The sequence below is a fragment of the Manihot esculenta genome, chromosome 10 (genome assembly GCF_001659605.2).
Source record: "Manihot esculenta cultivar AM560-2 chromosome 10, M.esculenta_v8, whole genome shotgun sequence".
NCBI lineage: Eukaryota > Viridiplantae > Streptophyta > Magnoliopsida > Malpighiales > Euphorbiaceae > Manihot > Manihot esculenta.
Genome location: NC_035170.2, coordinates 255,574 through 266,671, shown reverse-complemented (window position 1 = coordinate 266,671; position 11,098 = coordinate 255,574). Strand labels below are relative to the sequence as shown.

The 11,098-nt window shown below is 35.6% G+C and overlaps 2 protein-coding genes across 3 annotated transcripts; both read right to left on the bottom strand.

Annotated features, from left to right (window-relative positions):
- Window positions 1-2,090: 2,090 nt before the first annotated feature.
- On the bottom strand, window positions 2,091-5,100 carry LOC110624998 (quinone oxidoreductase-like protein 2 homolog). The gene is made up of 6 exons (XM_021770475.2): window positions 4,662-5,100; window positions 4,450-4,558; window positions 4,214-4,305; window positions 3,832-4,090; window positions 3,074-3,217; window positions 2,091-2,526 (listed from the first exon to the last, which is right to left on the bottom strand). Exons 1-6 carry the CDS (start codon window positions 5,000-5,002, stop codon window positions 2,431-2,433), a joined length of 1,041 nt encoding a protein of 346 aa, XP_021626167.1. The 5' UTR covers window positions 5,003-5,100; the 3' UTR covers window positions 2,091-2,430.
- A 1,334-nt stretch (window positions 5,101-6,434) lies between these two features.
- Window positions 6,435-8,844, bottom strand: LOC110623882. 2 transcript variants are annotated; one of them, XM_021768897.2, is made up of 4 exons: window positions 8,273-8,843; window positions 7,616-7,674; window positions 7,106-7,162; window positions 6,435-6,857 (listed from the first exon to the last, which is right to left on the bottom strand). In XM_021768897.2, the coding sequence occupies exons 1-4, from the start codon at window positions 8,777-8,779 to the stop codon at window positions 6,701-6,703; spliced, it is 780 nt and encodes a 259-aa protein (XP_021624589.1). In that variant the 5' UTR covers window positions 8,780-8,843; the 3' UTR covers window positions 6,435-6,700. The 2 variants fall into 2 exon arrangements, with proteins under 2 accessions (XP_021624589.1, XP_021624590.1); XM_021768898.2 differs by lacking the exon at window positions 7,106-7,162 and having other exon boundaries at window positions 8,273-8,844.
- Window positions 8,845-11,098: the final 2,254 nt, after the last annotated feature.

Genomic DNA, 11,098 nt, shown 5'->3' with positions numbered 1-11,098 from the left:
CATTTGTTTTATTTGTTTTTGCAGTCGATCAATCCGTTGTAATACTACAACTTCCACTCTCAGATTAGCTACTATAACTTATGGCAGACCAGCTAATTATAATAATCTTCTTCAATCCCTTGTTAGTACAGACGCTTTTCAACCACATGACTGTCAATATACATATAGAACGTACATTTCTGACCCATAAGTTTTAATGCTTTGCAGGGACACCAGCAAACACCAACATTAACTAATAAAAATAAATGGTGGAAACACACGCCCACATATATATCATTAACAATCAAATAAAAATATAGCAATGCAACTATTTATACCATTTCTTTTGATTCATTTGAACTTAAAATCTCTCAATTTTCAAAACGATTTCAGTATAATTAGATTAGCAACTCATTAATAATATGCACTATTTTCTGTAGATATATATGTATTCATGTTGGGTAATGTATTATTGACAGCTGCTCTTCAACACCAGCAGATGAGTTGTACCAGATTCAGATTTTCCATTTTTAGTGAAAGGCCAATTTCATTGAGTAAAATAAAAAGAGTACAAGAATAGAAATCAACTAAAGCATACTCAAAATTCCAAACAAATTGATTTCTAGCATTCTCAATACGCCATTAATGTCTATGTAACTTAAAGAAGAAAATGAAATTAGATTTATATATGATCAAAAAGCCACCTATAGCTGAGTAGATGAAGTCACTTGAGAGGCTCGAAGGGAGGTGGGAACACAAACTTTCGGAAGACCGGATGAAACTTTTGACACCACTGCAAATTAGTAGTCTGAGCCACTTAATTTGATGCCAAATAAACGTCGGTGACTATGAAGCTAACTAAGATGTCGAGTACATTTTGGCTTCTTTCTGATCGGCCTATATTGACCGGAGTTAGTGCGATGTGTTTTTTAAGTACTAACAAAAGACAATCAGATTCCATAAAAGCCATTTGATATCTTCTGCTAGCCAACGGGACTGCCGCTCGAAGAACAAAGCCTTCAGCTGCTAAAGAGAAAGAAGCCCAACCTGAACAGTGAAAACCGTCTACTGGTTTACCCAAATGATTTCTAACAATGAGTAAATCACCTTCATATACATCCTCATGCAATACACAGTTGAGATCAGTCCCAATTCTGATTTTCCAGACGCTACCTTAACAAATATTACATGTCCTCCTATTCTTCGGTGATCCTTCCCAAACCACTTTAAATCCAATTGGTGTACCTAACTTCTATATACAAGTACTAGTCACGAGTGTTGGAAAAAGGTTACGAGTGATGAGATTCAGGCACCCGAGGAAAATCACTTTTAACTCAGATCTATATATTTAATGAAGTCAAAGAAAGAAGTATATACAAAATGATTAAAAGTAATATGTTCAAAATGATTAGAAGAAATATGTTTTATAAAATTATATTACATATTTAATAATTGAATTATTGAATTGCTTAACTTTAATTTTAATTTTAATTTTAAAATTTAATCAAAATTACACTAAATGCAAACGCCAAAAGTTAAACGACACAAACGTTTCTAAAAAAACAAATGTTTCTAACCAAACGTTCTGCCTTTTCAGTCAATAGCCTTCTAAAAAGACAAATGTTTCTAACCAAAAGCTAATTTCTGTACACACAAACTGAATTTTAAAAAGAAAATCAAATTACTCTAAAAAAAAAATTGTTACAGATTCGATTATAATTGAATAATACTATTCCCCAGCCACTTCTCAATGACCATGGTGATATAAACAAATTGCTAGAACAGAATGAAAAGTGAGGTTAGATTCTAGAACGAACATGGCAAGAAGATGGCGAGGTAAGAAGAGGGAAAATCCCCAAGTCAACCTAAGCTTGTACTGTAATGGAATTACAAAGGATATTTATTCATAGTTCCTAAAAAGCCAAACACGGAAAATGGAAACATTCCATCTCAAAGGGGGTTAACGAACTTACCAAACAGCATTAGAAAGTTTGCTAGTACAAGAGGAAGGGGGAAAACAGTCATATTCATACCTTTCTCCTTGGCAGATATGGCATAAAGCAATCGTCCAAGATCAATCACAGCCCCCAAACGACAATAAGAGAGAGATATAGAGCGAGAAATATTGAAATCGGAAGTCATTCTAAAATAAGCTGCGAGAAGCAGACTACAAATATTGTGACCCACTCCCACCAAACACTAGATTCATCCCATCAGCGAAGAAAATGATATTGTAGTTTCATTAGTTCCAGTTTATTCTACTAACATTTTAATGGAATCCTTTATTTAACAATTTCTTGTATCCTAATTGTTTGCCCCCGATATTTATCTGATCACAGATACTACAAATGATGACATTCTGTAGCGGTTGAAGGATTAAAAGGTGAAGATTCTGAAATTCAAGATTGAGGGTTTACATTCTGCATTCCATTCTTGCTGAATCCTGCTGAGTCAAAGCTTCGATCTTGGACTTGTTTTATCATCAAAAGCAATCATCACCTTTCCAATAGCTTTCCGATCTCTAATAGCACAAAAGGCGAGATTTGCCTGCCAGGGATATTTAATAAAGTAGATCAGGTTACAGCGCTTATAGTAAAATCAAGATAATGGCAATAAGCAGGAAAATCACTGGCATCTACATTTCATTTACTAGTATGACATAAATTTTCATGATTAGTCAATGGAAAAAAAAAACAATCAGCATGTTTCTTTCATATAATGCATGACCAAGAAACCTACCAATAGAATTTTGTCCCATTCGACTGGTAACTCGTATTTGTTGATTCCAAAATAACATCATGAATAAATAAGCTTGGTCCTAAGGCCAATACTTCCTTTTGTGATATAACAAGCAGGAGAAACTAGTCAATCATGCCATCACACAGTAATATCGATTCAAAACCAGTACGTGAACTTGATCCAATTGCAGGTTCACATATTCCCATAGCACCCTCGTGGTTGAAAGCCAAAGAATATGATTATTGGACCATGTAATAGCCCTTCTCAGAATCAAGTTTTCAAATATCAGAGGGGAATCATTAATATGGTTATACAACTTCTGGCTACAAGTATGCTTAAAGGTTCAGGTCCAGACCTCTGATACGCTGTAAATATGAGAAATGTGGATGGTAATCAGGCCCTTTTCCATCCAGGATAGTAGCTCCCTCAGAGAATCTTCAAGAAAACCTGGGCGATGTATTCCATAGCTACCCCAATAAAGTCCATGTATGGTCCAGTTCTGGTAACAAGCAGAAGCAGTCAACTTTTGCATATTAAAAAGATAATGAAAATGTGTGCTACAGAACTATGTTAACTCAACAAGATCAGACAAGCTTGTTGAATGGGAAAACAACCTATGTTCAGAGTACTCTGTTATGAAACTGCCATTTGTTATTCAGCATAGTTCTCATATATATATTCACTTATTTTTGTACAGGCTAAGTACTTGAAGGATTCAGTCTGGAACCAGAGATTTGTGCTCCATCCTAATGCAATCATGACCAGTTTCCTTCACTTGTATCAAAATTTGACATCTCCTGATTCAAAAGGTTCTACAGTAAGAGAATAAGTGGCGAAGCTTGTGACTTGAGGCCAAGGCAATTTCTCCTGAGCTATATTGAATTCAAACCCCATAACTGTTAGCAAGTGTATAGGGGTTTCTCTTCATAGTTATACCTGGTGATGTGACCAACTTATGGATATGCTAGTGTTCTCCTTATCTTTTCCTAGCATTCTTTTACATTAAATTCACATTTTGGGAAATAAAATCATTTAGTAATGACTTCTACATATGGTTTGCAAGAGAATTATAGGTAATCCAATAAGTGCAAATGAATAAGTAGAATCAGGTACCTTAACCAAAGCGAAATTTGCAGGGATGACAGGTATTTCCCCACTAGCAAACCCAATGACCAAAATTTGAGCACCCCAATTCAGAAGCTTCAAGGCTGCTTTAGTGGGCTTTCCGCCAACAGGATCATACAAAACATCGACACCTTTAAGTTTTCTTGCCTTAAGGAAGTCCTTGACACTCATAGTGACGTCTTCTTTGCTAGAGTCCACTACATGATCAACTCCCAATGACTTCAAAAAACCTACCTTTTCAAATCCCCTGATCGCAGTTCAAATGCATTTCAGAAGTTTAGCTGTAAAGCATCTTCCCTGTTTAAAAAGGAAAACAAAAAGGAACGGATAATAATGCTTGGAAAAGAGTCTTGGAGAAGTAAAAAAATACCTAGCAACGGCAATAACAATGGCACCGCAAGCCTTGCCAATTTGTACAGCAGAAAGGCCAACACCTCCAGCGGCTCCAAGAACCAGCAATACCTAGAGAAATTCATAATATTGACATGCAAGGTCAACCGTGTACCCAGTTCCCAGTTCTTATGTGATATCTGAAGGCGTTTTAAGGCTTATGAAGAGGGAAAGCGTAAGAAGAGAGAAATGATTATGAAATAGATGACGAGGTACCTGAGAAGAGGTCAAGCGAGCTCTGTGAACAAGAGCCACATGGGAGGTTCCATAAGCGACGGGCAGTGCAGCAGCCTCCACCAGATCACATCCCTCTGGCACTCGAAGTCTTGATTGAAAGAAAAAGAAGAAAATTGAAATAGGACAATAGCAGCAAAATAAATTAAAAAAAAAAAAAAAAAAAAGCAAACAAAAGAAAGAAATAAGCTTACAGTTGGGATTGATCCGCGACGATGAATTGTGCGAAGGAGCCGAGGGAAGCAAAGGAACAGACGCGGTCTCCAACCTTGAAAATGGAGACATTAGGACCGACGGCGTCCACAATACCAGAGTAATCGGAGCCAGGGACAAAAGGCAGGGGAGGCTTTTCTTGGTATTTACCTAAAATTTGAAGGTAATTGGCATAGTTCAAGCTCGTGGCTTTCACTCTCACTCTGACTGCAGTGGTGGAGTCCAATTGTGGGATCGGGTAGTTTTTGCTCAATACTATCGGGGAATTCTCGTCCATCTTTCCACCAGGATCCCCCAATTTCTCACATACCAGAGCCTCCATTTTTCACTTTCTTGTGCACTCAGTCTCAGGTGTCCAGAGAGAAACGGTATCTGATCGATGATGCCAAGTGCCAATTCGCTGGAGGCGATTCAAACCCGACATCTAACCTAAGACGTAAATAAATTAAATGATAAATTATCATCAGGTCCTTGTATTTTTATGAAGCTTACAAGTTTATCCATATTTCCAAACAGCTCTTATTATAAATAATGTATTTGTCTTTAATATTTCAGTTAAAAAAATACTTAATTGCTTTGAATATTTATATTATTTAATTTTTATAATTTTAATTATATATTTTATTTAATTTTTATAATTCTTTTCAGATTGCATGAATTGAAAAATGATTTGAAAAATATTTTGTAATGGAGACTTATAATTTAGTTTTTAGGTATTACAATTATTAATAAGTCAATCCTTATATTTTTAAAAACCTATTAAAACATTCTTTTCTTTTCTTTCCGTCAACGAAATAATCATTTTATCCTATTGTCCGTTAAAATTAGATAAAAGAGGAAAGAAAAAATTTTTAAATTTCAATTTTACCCTCAAATAAAACCCCTTATTTAGTTTTTAAATATTACTATTATTAACAAATCAGTCCCTACATTTTCAAAAATCTATTAAAACATTTTTATCTTTTTTCATATCTATTAAAATATCCTTATCGTTTCTTTTCGTTAATGAAATAGTCCATATTTTTTCTCATATCTATTAAAACGTCTTTATCATTTATTTCCGTCAACGAAATAATCACTCTTCATCGTTTTTTTCCGTCAACAAAATCGTTCCTCCCTATATTTTCAAAAATCTATTAAAATATATTTATCTTTTCTCATATCCATTAAAACATTCTTATCGTTTTATTTTGTCAACGAAATAGTCCTTATCTTTTCTCACATCTATTAAAATGTCCTTATCTTTTCTTTCCGTCAATGAAATAGTCCCTCCTTCCCCTCCTCCACCTTCTCCTCCTCAAAAAAATAGAAGATGATGATGATAGAAAAGAAAAAGAAGAAGAAGAAAATGATGATGATGGAGAAGGAGAAGAAAAAGAAGCATAAGAAGCAGAAGAAGAAGCATAAGAAGAAGAAGAAGCAGAAGAAGAAAGAAGAATTAATGAAGAAGAAAGAGGAAGAGGAGGAAGAGAAAAAGAAGGGAGTAATTTGATCTTTTACTATATTTTTAACGGCAAAAATAGATGAAATGACTATTTCGTTGATGGAGAGAAAAAATAAGGACGTTTTAATAGGTTTCTAAAAATACAGGGACTGACTTGTTAATAATGGCAATACTTAGAGACTAAATTATAAATCTCCCTTTTTTTAATAATGAATAATTTAAAAAAAAAAAAGCTCATCAAACGAATAATTATAAATAAAAAAAGAAGGATGATGATGATGCTTTTATGGCGCTATGCAATAACTAGACATACAATAATTAAGGAACTATATTGATATATGCATTTGATATCATTACAAGGATGCAAATCACAAGCAGCTAAAGTTGCCACATTTTCAATAAAATCAGAAGTCCACCCTCTGTTTACTTTCCTCTTTCTTCAGATACTGTTTCAACAGCTATTCCACAACTTGGGGATGAAATTTGAACTTGCTTTCTCTTCTGTCCTCTGGATACTAGCACTTCAATTTAGGGTTCATAGTGGCTCAACTCTACAACTGGATAGTCTTCAAAGGATCATGGTGCTTTTCTGACTGGTGGTAATATCAAAAGTTTTCGACCTGCACGTTTAGCCATCTGGTCACTTTGAGGATAAGTCGAAACGCTCCTTGTATACATCATTGTTGTGGAACCCAATATATCATCTCCAAAACCACATGCTTTGAAGAACAACCTAACAAAAGTTCAGGTAAATTGTGGTTACCAGCTAAGCTTTTCATATACGCAGATATATAGCATCTAAGCATGACTTGGATTTGCAATCCATGTTCTTTCTCTAGTTGCAGTTGTTTCTATTTCCAAAGGCAACTAGAAGAAGTAGGAGGGAACTTCTACAAATATATTGGTGGGATGCACAAGATATAATTGATAATTCATGCGACTATGCATCATGGACAAGCAACCTCTATAAAATTAATTTACCTCTCATTGGCGGAGCAAATGGCTGCAATATCATAAATTTCTTTGTTTGTGAGCATTCTGGAAGGCGAAAAGGTAAATGTGAGATCTCAGATATGGTTCTTATTTTTATATTATTATTATTATTTTTTTTTGGGGGGGGGGGGGGGGGAGGGGTAGCGTTTGGTTTTAGACTGCATATGAAGTTATTGAGCATATGCCTACATGAAATAATACATAGATAGGTTTTAGCAGGCAAGCATAAAGAAGGATAGTACCCCCAAAAGAATAGAATAAAGTAAAATAAAAGAAAATAAAGTAAAGGGGAAAAATTAATTTGTTCCAGAGAAGCCAAAGTATGTAATTGGATGCATCGGATCAAGCAAGCAAGGTATCAACTCAAGATAAGCTATGTGATATTAATTTGAACAAACAATATATGTTGGCACAAGCAGCAAGATACCATTAAGGAAGTGCAAATCAAAATCTGAAATTTAATATGCATTCAAGATCAGAAGGTAAATGATGAATAACCTTATAATTCTTTTAACTATCATCTTCCCAATTCCCATTCTCCGTAGTGAAGGTACAACCTGGGAGGCACTGACACACAATTATATGAATACAAGTGGAATCTAAACTATCTGGCTAAAGGTACCAAGCCTAAGCAATCAAACACCTAGTCTAGTCTATGGAGTGGAACAAAAACAGGATAACTAGAAGCAGAATCTTTAAAATCAATATGATGCTTTTCAAGGTTGAGGCCCCCAATGCAAATTCTGAAGGATCCATAGCATGCTATTTGTACAGAAGTACAATTATCCATCCATTAAGCTGTTTTCCTTTTGTTTCTAGAGCAAATCAAGTAAGTGAATGGACATTTACGAACAAAATCAAATCGAAATTGAGCAGAGCTTCAAAAATACCAACCCAGCAGTGAGTATAAAGGATTCTTTAAGTTCAAGCAAGAAATTGAAAAGTTTGAGTTCAGGATAACTATAAAGTAGTAAACGAACTTAACAAGAAGCCCTTGGTCCCTTGGATAATCCTAATATGAATGGCAGTGTGGACCATGGCTAGGTAGCCAAGTTATAAAATTTATTGGGGATGATAGCGAAAATCAATAAATAAAGATAAATCTAAAGTATGTAGACTTAATGAGGTTGATAAGTCCGGTGCTTTGCTGGTTACCATGACATCGTAGATGGAAGCAGTCAATCCGAAATCAGAAACAGCGCGACCAAAGCCCACTAATTGGCTGTTGGAGGGAGAGACAGCAGGAAGAGGCAAAGTCCGCAACAAATCTCTTAAACCCATCAGAGGAGAAGCAAGAGGGTGCTCTTCAGGCTGGTTATCATCAACACTTGCATCCTGTAAATTGCAGAAGACAGAGACGAGAACCGAGCTGTGAGAGAGAGCAACGCGAAGCTTCTGCAAATCAACTGCTTCTACCAACTTTCCATTATGGTCGAGCGTTGGAAAACGGTGGAACGAGTGATTGCAGGTAATGCACAGTTCTTTTAGATCCCGAGGGTTTAAGTCCGACGGATTTGTGGATATGAAAATGGGAATTCTTCTAGATTTTAACTTCGATGATACTCTCTTCTGATAATCTTTTGAGGTTGCCCATCTTATTTCCATAGCCTTGTATGATCCAGCAGCACAATTCAGCTGCGCGGCCACAGCCGCAACCTCCATCTTTCCTTGCCTATGCCCTCTCTATGCGGCTCAGGGACAGAATCAGCCTATGGGGATGGATAATAAAGAGAATGCTTATAACAAGCAAAAATTATTATTTAACCCAGTATAGAAAATTTTATTAATTAGCTTTCAGTATTAAAAATATTTTCAAAATTTTAAAAATTTTACTAATTAATTTTTTTATTAATTTTACTTTTAAATATTAAAAAAATCTAAAATAATTATAATATAAAGATTAATTAATTAAAATTTTTAAAACATTAATAATTAATTAATAATTTTTTCATATTATAAATATGAAATAGTAAAATATTTGATCAATAAAATTAATATAATAACTAGTTAATAAAATTTTAAAAAAATTTAAGAGAAATTTTAATTTTTTTTGAAATAAAAAAATAACTAATCAATTTTGTGTAAATTAAATAATATAATTCAATAATTTAGGTGAAAGGAATATTTTAATGAGATAGTAAACATATATTATTTTTTTAAAAAATATTATTTAGCTCGTATCTAATGATCTGAGATCCAGAAATAATAGGATTTTACAGAGATTTTTGGAATATTGAAAAACTTAGGGCTTAGGGGAGGATTATTCTCCTTTTATCTCTTTTCCTCGTCTGCCAGTGACGTGCAACGGCCTGGTTATCATTGGATCACATGTCTCTGCTATATTGATATGATTGTACGAGGATATCCGGTACCTGTCTCATGCGTAACGGCCCCTTATTCCCTCTGTGCGTGTGTGGATGAGTCTACAAGGCTGAAGGTGGGGTCTTCTTCCCGATTCCGGGTTGGACCGGGAGATAGGAATAAGACTGAGCTCAAGGAGGATCAGCCTGAGAAGCAGTGAGGGCTGGCCCGGCCTGAGAGGCAATGAGGACTGGGTCGGCCTGGTTGAGAAATCCATATGGACCCTGTATCAAGGTTCGAACGGGCTGGACCTGTTTTGTAACGATCCGAAAATCTGACCGCTACCAGCGCTAGGATCCAGATCGGCTTAAGGCCGCCGGGACCCATAGCAAGCCAAACATACATCCTGAATACCTATTTAATCTCATACATGATCAACAACATACATAAAAATTTGAACTTTTTCTTTTCATCCATTCATTCTTTCAATCATTCACCAAACTCAACCTATGCATGCACTATACATAAACATAATCATTAACCCCGCCTTGGAGTCCTCATCAATGCTTCAATGGGGTGACATAACATGAATTAAGTTTGGTTTACAATAAACATCCTTAAACATTAAGATCATGTACTAGAAGGGGATTGACATACTACTATGGTCAAGCACAACTCTTAGACTTTCATAAACATCATTACATTTGTAACGACCCGAGAATCGGACCGCTACCGGCGCTAGGATCCAGGTCGACTTAAAACCGCCGGGACCTGTAGCAAGCCTAACATACAACCTGAAAACCTGTTTAATCCCATACATGATCAAGAAAATACATAAAAATTTAAAACTTTTCTTTCGTTCATACACCAAACTCAACCTGTGCATGCACTGTACATAGCATAAACATAATCATGACCCCTCTGTGGGATCTCATCAATGCCCCAATGGGCGATACATCATACGTTGAGTTGGTTTGCATACTCATCATAAAATATCTAAGATCATGTATTAAAAGGGATATCTTATACATATAGTCAAGCACAACCTCTAATCCTCAAAGTCATTACATGACTAAAACTGTACTTTTACATAACATTAATACATTTATCATGTCCACACTATCTATTACATACACATGACTTCATTACTCTTACGGATCTCCTGGTCTACCCTGTACCTGCAAATCCTGGGGAAATGGGAGAGGGGTGAGCTACTAGAGCCCAGTGAGCAGAATAATAAAAACATTTAAATCATATGGATCATGGAATGCATCACATCACAGCTAATCACATTAAGGATGAACTTGTCACCAATAGCCCTCTACATAGTGCAACTGTGCCAGAACGTAGAATGGGTCCTGGTCTTTCCCTTACATGGTGCCAACGAACGTAGAATGGGTCCCATTGGTCTTACATTCCGTACTGTACATATCACATCATCATATCATAGATCGAGGGCTTTGGATCATCCAACGTTCATCCACATCAATCAACAATAAAGTATGTAATGCAACATATTCGTGAATTCTAATGCAAACAACCTAGTATATCTCATGGCATTCATGATGCGTGAAACATGCTAAAAAGTCCATTATTTGCTTTAAAACATAATAAGTTATTCCACTCACCTCTGGGTAGCTCTGACCAGACACTGGAGCAGCTGACTCACTACTGGGGTCC

What these genes read in the sequence shown, in the direction of transcription:
- LOC110624998 (XM_021770475.2), bottom strand. Translation starts at nt 5,002, where the DNA reads ATGGAGGCTCTGGTATGTGAGAAATTGGGGGATCCTGGTGGAAAGATG. An exon ending in ATTGTTATTGCCGTTGCTAG is followed by an intron (nt 4,091 to 4,213) that starts GTATTTTTTTAC and finishes AACTGCGATCAG; the next exon opens with GGGATTTGAAAAGGTAGGTT. An exon ending in CAAATTTCGCTTTGGTTAAG is followed by an intron (nt 3,218 to 3,831) that starts GTACCTGATTCT and finishes GCTTGTTACCAG; the next exon opens with AACTGGACCATACATGGACT.
- LOC110623882 (XM_021768897.2), bottom strand. Translation starts at nt 8,779, where the DNA reads ATGGAGGTTGCGGCTGTGGCCGCGCAGCTGAATTGTGCTGCTGGATCA. An exon ending in CTTCCATCTACGATGTCATG is followed by an intron (nt 7,675 to 8,272) that starts GTAACCAGCAAA and finishes AGTGCCTCCCAG; the next exon opens with GTTGTACCTTCACTACGGAG. An exon ending in ATAGTTAAAAGAATTATAAG is followed by an intron (nt 7,163 to 7,615) that starts GTTATTCATCAT and finishes TTCGCCTTCCAG; the next exon opens with AATGCTCACAAACAAAGAAA.